The 18,896-nt window shown below is 39.4% G+C and overlaps 1 protein-coding gene across 4 annotated transcripts in view; it reads right to left on the bottom strand.

Annotated features, from left to right (window-relative positions):
* STON2 (stonin 2) overlaps positions 1-18,896 on the bottom strand; it is a 159,661-nt gene that overhangs the window by 88,144 nt on the left and 52,621 nt on the right. For all 4 annotated transcript variants that reach the window (XM_040477923.1, XM_040477922.1, XM_040477919.1 and 1 more), the window contains one exon: positions 8,369-8,566. In XM_040477923.1, the coding sequence (XP_040333857.1) occupies positions 8,369-8,566 (198 nt within the window). The remainder of the gene's footprint in view (positions 1-8,368; positions 8,567-18,896) is intronic.

The following is an 18,896-nucleotide window of genomic DNA, read 5'->3' on the forward strand; positions in this document are numbered from 1 at the left end:
TTCAGATTCTGTGTCTCCCTCTTTCTCTGTCCTCTCTCTCAAAATAAATAAATAAATAAATAAATATAAATAAACATTAAAAAAAAGAAATGGAACATTTTGAAGCATAATGAGAGAAATAGTATGATTGGGGTTCAATCCATTCTAAATACTAAATGTCTTTTGAATCTGTTCAGTTTCCTCTAATCTAATCCAGTCCCCTAGACCAGACCACCATATACGCCACCCAGATTACTGCAGTATGTTAGCACTACCAGTAATATAACCAATAACTACCATGATTCCCAAGGAGCAATGAGATGAGTGATCCTTTGAGATATCTGTCACAATGATAATGTGATATGGAAACACCTGTGATTTCTGTTGATGATTAAGTGGGAGGTACTTCTAGTACCACTGGGGTTTGTTGCCTGCATCCATAATTGAGGGAAATGCTCATTGTACTAACTTCTCTATAGGTGAGAGACAATAAATACCTATCCTCCAAATTCATGGCCCCTCTGGATTCTAAGTGGTCACAAATACCCAGTATTGATCACCTATTTATAACTGAAAGAACAGAACATCTTAAACTCTGCCTTCTGGGACTGGGTACAGAGAAGTGGTCCTTCCAGTGAGCTTAGCCACAAGAGGGATACAGCTGCAGAGTGTTGACAAGCCTCGGTGTCAATCTCAATTTTGTCACTTAACTAATGTGTGGCTCTGGGCATTTGTGTCCTCATCTATAAAAGGAAAATCATAAGACTGAAAAGAACACCACAGAAGATAATCAATAAAAGGCATTTCAGCTGTCACTTTCTCTTTAGGATTGACGCATTAGCAATTCTACAAAGGACTTGTAGAATTTGATTGGAGACCACGTTTGTTTTTTTAATTTTTTTAAATGTCTATTTATTTTTGAAAGACAGACACAGAGTACAAGCAGCGGAGGAACAGAGAGAGAGGGAGACACAGAATCTGAAGCAGGCTCCAAGCTCTGAGCTGTCAGTATAGAGCCCAATGCAGGGCTGGAAACTCACAGACCACAAGATCATGATCTGAGCCCAAGTTGGACCCCCAACTGACTGAGCCACCCAGGTGCCCCAGGAGGCCACAGTTTTTAAGTTAAGTGGTCCCACAATATCTAGTTTAGATTCTCTGTTTGGAACACAGCATCTTAAACTCTGCCACTCTTTCTCAGATTTTGCTCCACACATTTGGTTTAATAGCCACAATAACCTATTTCACTAGCACAGAAAAGCCTTCCCCAACTCGCCATCTTTGCACTGTGGTGACTAAATAGGGAAGAGACTGCACAAAGTATAAGACAGGTGAGATTCTGAGACACCCAACTTAGAGAGTACCCCCCACCATACCCAGACACAACCATGTACATTAATTTTTAAAAAAACATTTAAAAGGTTACACCAATCCCCCAAAACAGAACAGGAAAAACAAAATGAATGGAGACCGCCGGAGAGCTGCCCAACATTTTTTGAAGACGGGAAAGAGGCGTCCTTCCACACGAGCTGCTCCTACGCGTCCTCTTAATTCCTTCCCATCATGAAGCTACAGTTCAATTGGTGAACACACTTAGGCATAGGTAAATGGAGAGCAGGTCTGGGGAGAAGGGTCTCACAGACCCATATGAGAATAGTTGATTTCTTCCACAAAGATCCACCTTATAATTTCAATGTGCCAGGCAGCATGCTGAAAATGTAAAATGAGGAACGTGGCGTGGTTCCTGCTTCCAAGAGGGCCTCAGTTGAGTGGGACCCCCAAACAAGTCATTGCTGTCCAATAAGATGAGCTCATAAGGGACATTTGCACTTACCTCCTGGGGAACGCATAGGAGGCAGCAACAGCTGTGCAAAAGGGTCTCTATAACCGCTTCCCACAACCCACTGCGTTCATAAACACTGGCCTCTCATGGCACCAGGCAGGTGAGCCCACAAGACAGAGTTGGGTTGAATTCCAGCACTACCTTTTTGAGTTGTATTAGTTCAGCCAAACCATTTAATCTCTTTAGCAATTGTTTCTGCATCCATAAAATGAGGGATCAATATCTATTTTTAAGATTGTGAAAATTAGAGATTGTGTGTGTGTGTGTGTGTGTGTGTGTGTGTGTGTGTGTGTTTAGCACATTCCTGGCACATAATCCATATTCCATAAATAGAAACTATTTTTAAAATTATGTATGAAAATCCTTTTAATGGCAAAGAATCTGTTTGCAGATTATTACATATAACTTACCTATTTCTGTAGTCATAACAACTGGCAAATACCAGTTTTACTCAATAAACATTTGTGTTTCTGAGAAAACTTTGGAACCTCTCTGGAGAAACTTTCAAAGAAACCAGTCATTAGAGGTGTTTTTGCCTGTTTGTTTGTTTGTTTTAAGCACTGACTGAAATCCAAAATGCACAACTTAATAGGGACAAGAGTATCAAGGATCCTGGGGCAACCTAAAAACAGAAATGTGGCCAAATTTAGATACATTAATGAAAGAGAAAAATGATGTAATTTGTTTCTTAAAAACTGTTCTACTGTTCTTTAATTTTGAGGAAGAGACTATTGTTCAGGAAGAATATGAATATTGATGAAATTCGTAGCTAGGCAAAATAATTTAAAAAACAAATTAATTCATTTTTGTCTTCGAGGAAAATATATTCAAGCCAAAAAAAAAAAAATCATGAAATATGAACGTGTCTTGAGAACAATAAGAATCCCCCTGTTACCCCACCATGCATGATGATAATTACTGTTTCCCGGGAATCTGGACTCCCCCCAATTCCGGTCTACTGCTCTACCAGCTGCAGCAGGAGTAGGACAAAACCGACAACAGAGAAACATATCACATCTTGTAAGGAGTCACGCACCCCTGATGATTCTCTCCCACCATCCTTAACTAACAACAACCAGAGAAACATTCTGAGCATCTAAAAAGTTCTTGTCACAAAAATTGAGATCTTAAGTCCATAGCTTTCTACCCAGCGTAAACACTTATTTCTGAGACAAAGAGTCAAGAATCCCTGGAGATATTCTACTGCTCTGGGAGAATTCCACTGCGATCAGTTAAATGCAATGAATCAAGAACATATGGTCTACATTTGTTTTAAAACCCATGAGGGTTTAACACAAAGTCTGGCAAAATGTAGTCCTGGGTCTGTTGAATCTAGAATTGAAAAAAAAAAATGGCCAAGAGGTGTAGCAGAGCATGAGACACAGCAGGGCTAACTTTGCAGATCCAGGGAAATTCATCAAAATATTTTTTTTCTGGTTTCTCTGGTTTCCCAACACTTTAGCAATGGCATGAACTTCCAAGTCAAATTTGCCAATTTATATTATGTATGGGTTTTACTGACCAGGTAGTCAGTATGGGCTAATGGAAGGCTAAATGTATTTTTATATGTACATAAATACATGTGTATATGTATGTATACAAAAATATATATATAAAGTATACCTATATACACACATACATACACTTGCAGAACTTCTCAAAGTCTTTCATAACCTAATACTTGCTAGGACTCTCCAACAAAGAGGGCACAGCATGATCTAACATACTGGCCCCCAGCATCTTGGCTTTTCTTGAACTGCTGCATGGAACACACTTGAGGGAAATGCTGGACTCCTAAACCCAAATGGGACACGGATGTCTGGGAGGCAGATGACCCTCCCCACCTGCAATCTCTGTTCATTCAAGGACCCACTCAACTGACAATCATTAAACACCTGCTGTGTGCTCTATCCAGTCTTGACATTCCTCAGTTGGCATATATGCCTGAGCATTCTAATCCTACACTTAAACTCTGCACTTACCTGATAGGTAAAAGAAAATCAGAATGGAAGCCCACCACCTAAACAACAGCTTGTGCTACTGCAAACATTTCTGTGTTTTCTCTTTCCTGGTTGCAATGGACTTCCAAGGCAGAAGGCTTATTTTTATTCCCTCAACACTCTTCCTGTTTATCATCCCATGTAAAATTAGTGGCATTACAGAGCTCTGCTGACTGGCGAAGATGACAGGGCGTGCCTGTTATCTAGGAAAAGGGGGCCCCCTCGGGAAGTAGGGGGTGAGAGAGGAAACAAGTGTTAATAAAGCTCTTGCCTGTTCTCAGCTCTCCCGTCATTTGCTCTGGAGAGCTGCATCCCCGAACAAGTATCAGCATACCCTGTGATGTAACCAAGGTGAGGGGATTTGTTTGCCTTCCTCCTCCTAATTACCCCCTTGGTGAGAAAATGAGAAGAAAGTGTAGGCTGATCACAGAGTCTCTCCCTCCACAATTGTGCTGGGAATCAGGATTGCCCTGCAGGGCTGCCGGATCCCTGCAGAAGTCCTGCCACAGAAGACAGGGAGGAGTCTGCGGCTTGCTGCAGCCCAGCATGGAGCAGTGGGGCCAAGGGACACAGGCTGGACCCGGGCCCCCATTACCCCCTGCACACATAAGATGAATCACAGAGTTTCACACTCACACAGCATGCTGCCAGGGAAAGCCCGGGCCAGCTAGGCTGAGGGGTCTCCTGATGGAGGCTGCAATTCTTCACCCTCTACCTCCCTCTGCAGTGCTAAAAGGCATGGGGCAGGGGAGGCAGAAAAATACCTCAAGTCTCCCCAAGGCAGTTCCTCCCAAGGACCCTCAAGGCCTCGGTACAGAAACTAAACACACTGAACTTCCCACAGCACCTGTCTGCATGCACCCATGGCTCACTTCGGAGGACTGCAAAACCCTCCTCAGGTCTCATCCCACCACGTACACAGTTTACTGTCCTCTTTAGGGCAGTAAAGGAGTAGGCAGAAATTATCCTTATTTCCCATATCAGAGGGAAATGAGGCACAGAGCTATAGAATCAGGATTTTATTTTGTGAATTCCTACTGCACTTCGCACCGTACGAAGCACCTTCACACACACCCTGTTGCCCAGCCTGGACACGGACCCTCTGCCCCACTTCCCAGATGAGGAACGACAGCTCTGGGGAGAGGGCTGTGCCCAGAAATATGGACAGATGAGGATCTGCTCCATGGCCTCACGATGATTTCGTTTATCCTGACCGAACGATCCAGCCTCCAAGTAGAGCCTTCCAAGAGTTGCCCACTGACACAGCCCTGGTGCCAGGCAGTGGGCAGGTAGTCAGTACAGAATAATAATCAGCACAGATCTCTTGGAAGCTCTCAATAGCTCAAATGAAAGCATTTATAACTTCTCTACAACTGAAGTAGAAAGATAAATGTCACAGGGTTAGAAATATTTGGTCACTCTCCTAAACCTTGTATTTAATTATCCAGGAAGAGTTAAAGGCTTTTCAAAGCCAGAACTCTAACATGACTACACAAGTCAGGATGTTCAGAGGCTCATGGAGGTCTTATATCTGGGGCTGTATCCAGAGGCGGTCCACACAGCCTAGGCCGCTCACCACCCTGCCTTTCATTTTTCCAGGGCCCAAAGGGACACTGCTTGCCACTTTTGGGCCTAGAAGAATAGGTGGGTGAAGAGGGAAGGGAGGTGGCTCTACCCTACACAGATGGAGGCATTCCTCTGGGCCAACCTGGACCCTTGGCTGATTACTAAAGAATGAGGAGATTTCTTTTCAAAGTGGAGTGTCCAGAAACGTGTTTACATAACACCATACTGTGGGCACACAGCAGTTATCTATCAGCACTCATATCTGTTAAGGGAACATGAACTGTTTCCTCAGACTCCACCTACTATACACCTTATTTAAAAACCTTTTGATTCTATTTACGTTAAACATAAACTCACGGTAAAATATGTTATATATTCATACGCATCCTCTACCCTATCTGTATAGAAGGTCTGGAGGGTAACTTAGCAAAATGATAAACATGATGACTCTGGGGCACCACTAGGTTTGAGAACCATGGGGAAAGGCTTTGGAACTTTGGTTGAAATCCAGGCACATCCATTTCTTAGTAGTACTGTCTCAGACAAGCATCTTAACCTCCCAGACTCAGGGTCAACCAGGAAATGGGGAGAAAGATTCCTCCCTCGCAGGACTGTTGTAAAGGCCAGAGATGATACACATCATGTACTGGCACACAGCACATGCTGTGTGCTGGCTATGATTATGATTGCTTCTGTAAAAAAGGATGGTTGCCAAAAGGCCACACCTCTAGCCTCCTGTAACCACAGAAACTATCTCGTGCTGAAGGAGAGATGTAGGAGCATCGCTCATCATTCTACAGTCCTAGTTTTGCCTTTGCTTCTCCAGAGTGACCCTGGAGTCCAGGGCCACTGAATTCCTGGTGGAGATGAAAGTGTGTTGGCTATTCTCCACATGCTTCACCCGCACCATCACCCCAAATCCATTCTCCCACCCTTCTCCACAGCTCTATGCCCTGGTGGCTGATCTCTGTGGGTTGCCTCACCAGGGCCCTGTGCCCTTTGACTTCCAGCTGGGATCTGCCGGTGGGAAGCATGAGCACAAGATCTGGGCATTTATTCCCCCCTACTCCCCACTTCACCAAATCTCTGGCAGTGGCTCTGTCCTTCATACAGCCACAGCACCTGTTGGCCAGCCCCTCTTCCCATGATTCTAGCTCTTGCTGCCTCTGTAAGAGTCGTTTCATTAAACCCTCTTCAAATAAAACCTTTTTGAGGATACCATCTGCCACCTGCCAGGACCCTGATCAAAACAATGAGAGAAGAGGTTTTCTCAGTGGGAACTGTAATACTGTTAGCATGGCTTCAGAAAAGGGAGATACTGAAAACAATTATACGCTTTGGAGAAAGATTAATAATGTCCAGTTCCGACTAGAACTCTGATTTTCATCACTAGAACCTGTAGGAATTAAAGCAATTTTCATCTAAGCAGAGAGGCCACTGAAAAAAACCAACCTGAGCCTAGAGGTCCTGACTTTCACACTGTGATGGGCCCTCTTCCACCTCTCTGAAACAGTAAGAACCCTGGGGCGAGAGAGGGGAAAACAACCAGATCCTTGCTGATCACTTATTCTGTGGCCAGCATCATATAAGTTGCTGTATATAAACTGTCTCACTTGGAGCTATTAACAACTTGGTAAGGTAAGTACTACTATTATCTCCATTTTCCAGGTGAGGGAACTGAATCAAAAAGACATTAAGGATCTTGCCCAAAGTCACACAGCTGGTACATGGAAGAATGAGGATCTGAGCAGTCTAACCCCAGAGTCTGAGTACTCCTGACCAATGTGTTTGTTCTATGTGTCCTCTATGGGAAGGCTGGTGGTTGAGGGCGAGGAGGCGAAGGACGGGGTGAGTACAGCCTCTTTTCCTAATTGCCTTGGCTTCTGATGGTGCCTTCCCAACATGAAACTTTCCCCACAGTGGAGATGGGCTTGTCACATTTCAGCCACTGACCGTGATCCTCAGCCATAGAGATTAAACAGAACGGAGAGGGTGTAAAAACAAAATGCTATAAAGAACTGGGGCTCGTGAAGACAGACTATGATAAACTAGGATTCTTTGCAATACTATCAAATACCAAACCAAATCCTGTCTGAACCCTTTAGTCTGCAAGAAATCTCTCTCTCCATGTGTAGAATCCTCCAATAACATATAGCATAAGGACGAATGTTACCCAAATTTGAAAAATGATCCAGAGACAAATTCCTAAACAATGTTTTTGAGAAAAACAAAATTATTGGATACACCTGGCAAATTTATCCACAGAGAAATCATTAGTAACTTTATTACTTTCAAAGGAAAATAATCCCTTGGGCCAAATAAACAAAACACCAAGAATGCACTACATCTATCCAATGCCATTCTAAACCTAACCCAGATACAGTGTTTATTAATAGGCCCTTATTTCACCTGCTAAGCCAGGCAGCATCCTTCCTACACCTCTTAGAAATTTAATAAATGAGAGCACAGGATGTTACAGACTGATGTATATAGCTCAATTCAAGCACAAAAGAAAAAATATAACTGCAAAATGATTTGTGGTCTGGACACAGTGGCTGAGTCCTGACTCATTCCACTTGACATAACATTTGCTTTTTCTCTGCTCAAATCTACCTTCCTCTTGCTGAAAACGAAAGATGCATGGGTGGCTGGGTGAAAGATTCAGCCTTGTGCATACTATGTATAGTTCAGTCATCCAAGGAGAAAATAAATTGACAAGGAACAGTACTTGTACCGAATAGTAGAAAATAACACATTAAGATATATTGTCAAATGGTTTCCCAATATTAACATCCTGCCAACTAATCAGCCAATCTGTGTACGTGTTTTTTCCCAATGCAATTTTGAACCACTCTATCCTAGCTTTTTGACTGTAGGACTACTACATCTGAACTCACTCTGCAAACAAAGCTGCAGAGATTTTAGGAGTGGCAACAGGTCACCAAAAGTGATCTTCAAAGCCCTGTGGGCTCCATCTTACCAGTCGAGTCAGTCTGAGAAGCCCTGCTACTCATCTGTTCCTCCGCATTGATAAGCTGCAGGTCGGTGTATGAGGGATCAAAACTAGGACTACTGGTGTCTTCAGAATGTGTGGTCCAGCTGCTCTCAGAGGTCACAGGGCATCTCCTCAAGGAGTCGAAGGAAGGGCACGTCCAGCAGGGCATGGTCAATGGTATGGCTGGGGACAGACCAAAAACCAAAAGCAGACAATATAAATTGGTTGTGCTCGTTGATCTTTAGTGCTTGTCTTACCTTGATGGTGCTCAGGTCCTACAAAATCTCAACAGCCATACAAGGGAAGGAAATGATGGAAATACCACTTATGACGGGGCAAAATAACTGACTGAACCCCCACATTGTAAGTCCGTATCAAAACCAGTACCACAAATAAGGGCTCTCATGACTCTCAAATCAAAGAAAATCTCACTAAACAAAAGTAGTGATTTTCGGCTCTACTTTTATTTCTAAACTTAGATTTGTTTCATTCAAACGAAAACTTCATGAATCCATTTTTAGTGGTATGCCAACTCCCCAAAATATACTGCAAAATTACAGCTAGGTTAGGTTAATGGCTAAGAGAAGATAGGTGAATATATATGTACTCGCATAGGAAGGTGATATGCCTCTGGAGTCTCACTGTAACTGGAGATTCTGCAGTTACATATACAAACTGAGATTTCCTGGGGCTGCTGATCTGCAATACAATGAACAAACTTCAAGGGAGGAATGCACAGGGCTTGACTTTATCTCCTGAACGCTGAGCAGCAAACTCAGCCTTTCAAAACCACTTTGGAAAGTTTCTTTTTTTAAAATGAAGTTTTCTAACGTTTGTCTTCAGTTAATTGCCTACCACACGGTTTCTCCATGGAATTGCATGAGAATCTTACTGCAAATTAATTGATAAGTACTAAAAACAAGTGCTGAAAGCAGTGTGGACAGGGAAGGAAAAACAAAAGAAAAAGAACTAGCATTTCTTGAGTACTAATGAAATGTCAGACACTTATACAAATGTTACTTCACTTCACTATCAATCCTGAGAGACAGGCACTGGTCTCATCTGACACAAGGGGAAACCACCTCAAAAGAGGTTAAAGAGCTCGTTCAAGAAGGGTCAGTTCTCCTACGGGTGTCTGGGTGGCTCAGTTGGTTGAGCGTCTAACTCTTGCTCTCTGCTCAGGCCATGACCTCATGGTTTGTGGGTTCAGACCATGCGTGGAGTTCTGCGCTGGTAGCTCGAAGCCTGTTGGGATTCTCTCTCCCTCTTTCTCTCTCTCTCCCTCTGCCCTTGCCCTGCGCACATGCATGTGCTCTTTCTCTCAAAATTAATAAACTACAATAAAAATTTTAAAAACAGTCAGTTCTCCTAGCTAGAGAATCAAAATTACTGAGAGTTGGGTTCAGAGAAATTTGGGTAAAGAGAAAATTGAGATTTAGAAGGGAAAAAATAATAAATAGCAATATATGTGACATAGAACAAATATGAAACCACGGAGAATTTTCATTCCATATTCTCTTAGACATTTATAAGACATGAAGGTCTTTTCTCTGTCTGGAGTGCTCATGGCTCACACCCCCTATTCTTTAAAAATATTACCCTCCCAGTAAGGTATTCCTGAGCTATTCTCTCCAAAAATGCAAAGTCCCTTCTCTCCTTCATTTCTCCTTAGTATTATCACCATCTAATGTACTACATAATGCAGGGTCTTCCCCACTAGAATCCAAGCTTCTTGGGGATGGGGTTGGGGCGGCAGGGATTTTGGTCCATTTTACTCACTTCTGCATCCCCATTCCTAGAATACTGTCTGGTGTGAATAGGTACTCAATATTTGTTGGTTTTATCAACAGAAGCACCAGAAACACTCATAACAGTCTATGAGAAGCACTCATAACAGTCTATGCTAAGTACAGACTGTTAAAACTAAACTTGTACCTATAAAACTCCTACACAAACATAGAAAAAAATCAAACTGATAAAGAAGAACAAAATAAACAAACAGCCCAAAGCAAAACTGAACTTGTAAAGGCTTATTATAGGACTGCCATTTCCTACAGTATAATGGATTAGACACCTTACTGTGGAAAAAAATTAAATAAAACATAATAACATTATTTAAAATATATTAGAGGGTGAGCAAGAAAGAATTATCAGAGGCCAAGTTCAAGCTGGAATCCAGAATGGTAAACAGAGCACTCATCCTGATTTTCAGACCCCAAGGCTTTTGAACAAACCAAGGAGACTTCTGAGTTTGAGTTTTTTAAAGGTCTTGTTTAGAAGACAAAGAAGGAAAACAACCTAGGGCTAACCCAAGACGGGAAATCTGACAGAAGATGTGATGCCTGAAGCTTGAATTCCTAAAGGGCTCAATTAAAGGGTAAATTAGCAATAAGCCCCACCCCCAAGCTAAGGACAGCAAGGAAAATTGTCTGCCTTAAGCCTGGGTGCAGGGTAGAGAAAAGAAATCTCCTAAGAATTTATAACTATAAGCTGTCCTACATAGGGGCTTACGGCTGAAACTACTTGTGTGGTCTGAAAACCTTCCAGTGTGAGAACATAGCTGAAGTATTTCCAGGTTGGTAGTGGCCTCGGGCACCTGGGAAAAGCAAATACTAATCCTTTCTGGAGGAAGATACCTCAAAGCCAGCCTTCCCAGACAGAATGTTCCTTAGTTACACATGGTAATAAAATAAAAAATAAAAATAAATAAACCATGAAATACATAAGAAATCAAGTTACCATAAACACAAACCAGAGCCAGCAAGGGGGCCAGGGATGGGGGGAAGCCAGAATCAGACCTGCAAAGAATTCAGACACTAGAATTATTTAGCAGGAAATATAAGTATGTTTAATATGTTTAAGGAAACAAGAAAATATGAAAGAAAATGAAAATATTAGAAAAGAAGACACAGAATTTAAAAAGAACTAAATGAGCTTCTGGAGAAGAAAACTACTACCGTAAATACAAAATTATCTAGATAGCATAGAGAGACAGAGATGAAAACATGAGAGATTAAAACACATGGGAGGGGCGCCTGGCTTAGTTGGTAGAATGTGCAACTCTTGATCTTCAGGTTGTGAGTTTGCGCCCCATGTTGGACAGAGTGGTAAAAGCTCATAGGTAACTATCTAACCTGAATTCCTAAGGAGAAGAGGGAGAGAATGAGAGACAATATTAAAAAAAAAAAACAAAAAAAAAAACAACAACAACAACAAAAAAAAAACACTGGCTGAGAATTTCCAGAATTTATGAAAGATTTTTTCATCAGATTAGAAATCTCATGGTATCTCAAGCAGGGTAACCAAAAATAACTGTGCAAATAGACATCGAAACTATACAAGACCAACAACAAAGAGAAGATCTTAAATAAGACTACTTTCAAAGGAATGATGATTAGACTGACTACCATCTTCTCAACAAGAGAAGCCAATGCTTCAATAAGCTGACAGAAAATGACCAAATAGGACTGTTTATTCAGTGAGGAGATGTTCAGAGAGCAAGGGAAAAATAAAGACAATTTAGACAAACAAAAACTACAAACTACAATTAATGTAAAAGAAGGAAAGAAAAGAAAAATAAACATATGATTATAGAAATAAACTATATCAGTACTTGATAATAAACATAAATGGACTAAAATTTCCAGTTAAAAGAAAAAGACTATCAAACTGAAAAATCAAATGAAATCCAACATGCTGTTCACAAAAGACACATCTAAAATACAAAGATTTGGAGCACCTGGGTGGCTCAGCCGGTTACGTGTCCGACTCTTGATTTCGGCTTAGTCATGATCTCGCAGTTCATGAGTTCAGGCCCCACATAAGACTCTGCTGACGGTGTGGAGCATACTTAGGATTCTCTGTCTCCTCTCTTTCAGCCCCTCCCCCACTCATGCTCACTCTCTCTCAACAATAAACTTAAAAAAAATACGAAGATTCAACAATAATAAAAGGAAAGGGATAAAAAATCCATATAAGACAAAATATTAATGAAAAAAAACCCTGATATATTGTTGCCTATAAATAGACTTTAAAGTAAAAGCATTATTAGAAAGGGTTACAACAAAATTACTATATGTTTTAATTCATCAGAAATATATGATAATAATAATTCTAAGTTGGTATATATTTAATAACTTAGCCTCAAAATTATTAATACAAAAACTGACAGAAGTGCAGAAAGCAAGAAATGTCCATCATCATAATGGGAGATTTTTTTTTTTTATATATGAAATTTATTGTCAAATTGGTTTCCATACAACACCCAGTGCTCATCCCAAAAGGTGCCCTCCTCAATACCCATCACCCACCCTCTCCTCCCTCCCACCCCCCATCAACCCTCAGTTTGCTCTCAGTTCTCAACAGTCTCTTATGCTTTGGCTCTCTCCCACTCTAACCTCTTTTTTTTTTGTTTGTTTTTTGTTTTGTTTTTTTGGGACATTTTTAATTACACCTCTCTCAGTAAGTGATAGATCAAAGAGGGAGAAGAATTACCAAGGAAACAGAAGACATAAACAACAAAATGAACAAGCTGATCTAATGGTCATACATAGACCAACAGGTGAAGAATGCATATTCTTCATAATCCACACCTAAAACTCTTATGGCAAGTGACCAGATGCTAGGACATGAAGCAGGTTTTAACAAATACCAAAAAGTGGTATCAAATAGACCATGAACACTGATCACAATACAATGATGTCTCTAGTTATCCAAACCAGTTATCTAGATATAACTAGCATCTACTTACCAAAACTAGATAGAAGACAATTTGAAAAATTCAGAAACTAAGAAACATACTTTTAAATGAATTGTTGGTCAAACAAGAAATATTAATGAATATTAGAAAATATCCAGAACCAAACAAAAATGAAAATAGTATATGTAAAAACTTTAAGAATACAGGTAAGCAGGGGTGCCTAGGTGGCTCATTTGGTTAAGTGTCTGACTTTGACTTAGGTTATGATCTCACCGTTTGTGAGTTTGAGCCCCGCGTCTGGCTCTGTGCTGACAGCTCAGAGCCTGAAGCCTGCTTCTGATTCTGTGTCTCCCTCTCTCTCAGCCCCTCCCCCACTCACATTCTGTCTCTCTCTCTCTTTCAAAACTAAATAAACATTAAAAATTTTAAAAAAGAAAGAATGCAGGTAAGCAGTATTATCAGGTACAGGTGCATTGCTTATATTAGAAAAGAAGAACTGAAATTTAATACAATAAGCTTCTAACTTACCAAGTTACAGAAAGGGTTGCAAAATAAATCAGAGAATACTAGAAAGGAAATAATAATCATAGAAGCAGAAGTTATCGAAATTAAAAAGCACATAGGTAAAAATTCTTTAAGAAGATTATGTAATAGAATTGGAAAATTGTTAGGAAAATCAAGAAAAAAGAAAGCACAAATAACCTTAAGAATGAAAAAGGGTACATAATTATACATGCTGTATATATCTAGAAGGCAATGAGAGGGAAATAATGAATGTCTTTATGCCAACATATTTGAAAAAAGAACTACAGAAGTTTTAAAAAAGTATAACTTCAAAACTGATCCAAGAAGAAAGTTAAAAACCTGACTTGTCCAATAATCATCAAATAAAGGGAATTCTTAAAATCTTCCCATAAGGAAAATGTAAGACCAGATAGTTTTACTGAACAGTTCTATCAAACTTTAAAGGAAAAAAATTTTTTCAGAAAAAAAAAGAGACCACCCAACAAGTCATTTTATGAGGTCAGAACTTCCTGACATCAAAACCTGACAAAGTACATTGCATTTATACTTCTATTCTCCAAAATGAGAATTATAGGTCAACCTCAATCATGGACATAGATATAAGAATCTCAAATAAATTATCATCAAAGAGAATCTAGAGATCAATGAAAAGGAGAATTACATCATGACTAAATTGGATTTATCCAGTTAATACGAGTTTAGTTTATTTAACATGGTATTTCTCAACTTTTTTTCATTACTGCCCCACTAGCAGGTTTCTTCCCCAATCATCCTCTCCCTTGAATCCCCTCCTCTCCAGTAGAATAACATGACCAGGAACTTGATATTAATACAATCTACTGATCTTACTCAGATGTGCCCAGTTTTACATGTACTTATGTGTGTATTTAGTTCTATGTAATGTTATCAGTGTATAATAGGTTGTGTATACACAGCCACAGTCAGGATGCAGAACAGTGCCATCACAAGGAATGTTGCCTTTTATATTCATTTCTATTTCTTCCTGTCATGCCCTGTTCCTAACCCCAGGCAACCACTAATTTGTTTTTCATTTCTATAATTTTGTCATTTCAAGAATGCTATATAAATGGAATCATGCAGTATGTAACCTTTTATGATGGGCTTTTATCATTCATCATAATGCCTCTGAGATTCATTCAAGGTGTTGAATGTATTGATACTTCATTCCTTTTGATTGCTGAGTAGTGTTTCATGGAATGGACTAAGCACAGTTAGTTTACACCTGTCAAAGAACATCTGGGCTGTTTCTGGTTCTTAGTTATTATGAATAACAGTGCTTTGAATATTCATGGAGAGGTTTTTGTATGAACCTAAGTTTCCATTTCTCTAGGATAAATGTCCCAGAGTACAACTGCTGGGTCATACAGTACATCACTCATGCATTGCTGGTGAGAATGTAAACTGTAACTATGACTTTGGAAAACAGTTTGACAATTCCTTATTAAACTAAACATGCAATTAATTTCTCTGAATACTCACTAGCATTTAATATTACCACTATTTTTATTTTAAGTCATCTGATACGTGTATAGCAATAACTCATTTTATTTGCATTTCACTATTGGTAACGATACTGAATGCCTTTTCAGATACTTGTCTGCCAGCTATATATCCTCTTCAGTGAAAAATATGTTTAATATCTGTTGCTCATTTTCTAATTAGATTGCTTGGTTTTTTCACTACTGAGTTTTAAGTTTTCTTTATATATTCTAGATACCAGTCCTTTGTTGGATATGTAGTTTGCAAATATCTTGTCACAGTCTATAGCTTCTCTCTTTATCCTCTTAACAGGGACTTTCATAAAGCAAAAGTTTTAATTTTGATGAAGTCCAATGTATCAATTCCCTCTTAAATTTTAACACGGAAGATATGTTGTATTTCTATCATGTACTGTATATATAGCTAAGCTGTACATATAAAAAGAATAAGATTTCTCCCCCCCCCAAAGAACTATTTTTAGCCCCATTGGAGGTAATATCACTCTGCTGATAATGTGTGGGTTAACATTACTGGATCAGTTAATATAATTCACCATAATAATACATTAAAGAAATAAAAAACATATTATCATCATAATGCATACAGAGAAAGCATTGAATAAACTTTAGTATCTTTTCATGGTAGTAATTTTTGGCAAACTAGAAACAGAAGAAGCTCCCTAAACCTAACAGAGCTAACCCCAAACCCCTACGGCAAACACCATGCAAGGGAGAACTTTCCCTCGGAGATCCTCATCAAGATGACGGGCACCCATTACTCCCACTTCTGCTCAACATCCTATTTGTGGTCAGAACCTGCACAGTAAGGCAGGAAGTAAAAGAGAGTGAAAACAACAAATCTCGTTCTTTGCAGATGATATTTTTGTGTACATAAAATGTAAAAAAAACCCTAATAAATTATCAAATTAATAAATTTAGCACAGTATTTGTTTTTAAATATATATACAAGTGATTGCATTTCTGAAAAGTAACAAAGAATATATAGAAAATTAATCTTAAAACAAGATAACATTTATAATAGCAACAGGGGCACCTGAGTGGCTCAGTTGGTTAAGAGTCCAACTTCGGCTCAGGTCATGATCTCACAGTTCATGGGTTTGAGACCCGCATCAGGCTGTGTGCTGACAGCTCGGAGCCTGGAGCCTGGTTTGGATTCTGTGTCTCCCTCTCTCTCTACCCCTCCCCTGCTTGTGTTCTGTCTTTCAAAAATAAAATAAATGTTAAAAAAAAATGTATAATAGCAACAAAAAATATCTATATAGTAATAAATTTAACAAAATATGCACAAGGTCTCAGAGAAGATACTTTTAAGGTTTATTAACAGATTGTACAGAAGATCTAAATAACTGGAAAGAGATATTATACTAGGGTTTAAAAAGTTAGTGCGTAAAGATGTTAATTCTCAATCAAAAACCTTACGTATTTTTTCCTTGTATTAATAAGCAGAGTCACACTATTTAGATGTGAACAAAATAGAATGTTAATAATATACATTTAAAATGAATAAAATGATAATAGAAATAATGGTAAAATACTATATAGAAAAAAATGAAATTAGACTCCTACTTCACACCAAATGGAAAAATCAATTCTAGATGGATTTAATATCAAAGTATAAAAGGCTCCACAAGAAATATTTTAGAAGAAATATACCCAAATATGCTCACAACTTCAGGGTAAGGAAAGATTTCCTCTACCAAGACACAGAAAACACCAACCATAAAAGAAAAACAAATTTCATATCATTAAAATTAAGAACTTTTTACAAAAGGCACCATAAAGAGATGAAAAGACCATCCAATTTATTCTACATCCATGTGTAAGAGAGATCTGCCATGCATCATATCTGCAAGGAAGTCCTAGACATCAGCAACAAAAGGGGAGAGACCTCAACAAGAATATACCTGGACTTTTATGAAAGAAAAAAAAAATTCAAATGGCAAAAAATAAAGTTCAGTCTCATTAATAATCTAGAAAATGCAAATTAAAACCACATGAGAGTCCATTGCTCTTCCCCCTTCCCTATCTCCCTGACTAAAATAGAGAAATAGGACAATCCCAAGTGCAGACAAAAAAGTGCAGACACAGTATCTTATATATGGCTGATAAGAGTAAACTGGAACCACCTTAGAAAACGCCTTGGTGCTCAAGAAGCATAAAATACCTAGGAATAAATCTAACCAAAGATGTAAAGGATCTGTATGCTGAAAACTATAGAAAGCTTATGAAGGTAATTGAAGAAGATTTAAAGAAATGGAAAGACATTCCCTGCTCATGGATTGGAAGAATAAATATTGTCAAAATGTCAATACTACCCAAAGCTATCTACACATTCAATGCAATCCCAATCAAAATTGCACCAGCATTCTTCTCGAAACTAGAACAAGCAATCCTAAAATTCATATGGAACCACAAAAGGCCCCGAATAGCCAAAGTAATTTTGAAGAAGAAGACCAAAGCAGGAGGCATCACAATCCCAGACTTTAGCCTCTACTACAAAGCTGTCATCATCAAGACAGCATGGTATTGGCACCAAAACAGACACATAGACCAATGGAATAGAATAGAAACCCCAGAACTAGACCCACAAACGTATGGCCAACTCATCTTTGACAAAGCAGGAAAGAACATCCAATGGAAAAAAGACAGTCTCTTTAACAAATGGTGCTGGGAGAACTGGACAGCAACATGCAGAAGGTTGAAACTAGACCACTTTCTCACACCATTCACAAAAATAAACTCAAAATGGATAAAGGACCTGAATGTGAGACAGGAAACCATCAAAACCCTAGAGGAGAAAGCAGGAAAAGACCTCTCTGACCTCAGCCGTAGCAATCTCTTACTCGACACATCCCCAAAGGCAAGGGAATTAAAAGCAAAAGTGAATTACTGGGACCTTATGAAGATAAAAAGCTTCTGCACAGCAAAGGAAACAACCAACAAAACTAAAAGGCAACCAACGGAATGGGAAAAGATATTTGCAAATGACATATCGGACAAAGGGCTAGTATCCAAAATCTATAAAGAGCTCACCAAACTCCACACCCGAAAAACAAATAACCCAGTGAAGAAATGGGCAGAAAACATGAATAGACACTTCTCTAAAGAAGACATCCGGATGGCCAACAGGCACATGAAAAGATGTTCAGCGTCGCTCCTTATCAGGGAAATACAAATCAAAACCACACTCAGGTATCACCTCACGCCAGTCAGAGTGGCCAAAATGAACAAATCAGGAGACTATAGATGCTGGAGAGGATGTGGAGAAACGGGAACCCTCTTGCACTGTTGGTGGGAATGCAAATTGGTGCAGCCACTCTGGAAAGCAGTGTGGAGGTTCCTCAGAAAATTAAAAATAGACCTACCCTATGACCCAGCAATAGCACTGCTAGGAATTTATCCAAGGGACACAGGAGTACTGATGCATAGGGGCACTTGTACCCCAATGTTCATAGCAGCACTCTCAACAATAGCCAAATTATGGAAAGAGCCTAAATGTCCATCAACTGATGAATGGATAAAGAAATTGTGGTTTATATACACAATGGAATACTACGTGGCAATGAGAAAAAATGAAATATGGCCTTTTGTAGCAACGTGGATGGAACTGGAGAGTGTGATGCTAAGTGAAATAAGCCATACAGAGAAAGACAGATACCATATGGTTTCACTCTTATGTGGATCCTGAGAAACTTAACAGGAACCCATGGGGGAGGGGAAGGAAAAAAAAAAAAAAGAGGTTAGAGTGGGAGAGAGCCAAAGCATAAGA

This window comes from Herpailurus yagouaroundi, unplaced genomic scaffold, assembly GCF_014898765.1.
Source record: "Herpailurus yagouaroundi ecotype Mexico unplaced genomic scaffold, PumYag 141, whole genome shotgun sequence".
Taxonomy (NCBI): Eukaryota; Metazoa; Chordata; class Mammalia; order Carnivora; family Felidae; genus Herpailurus; species Herpailurus yagouaroundi.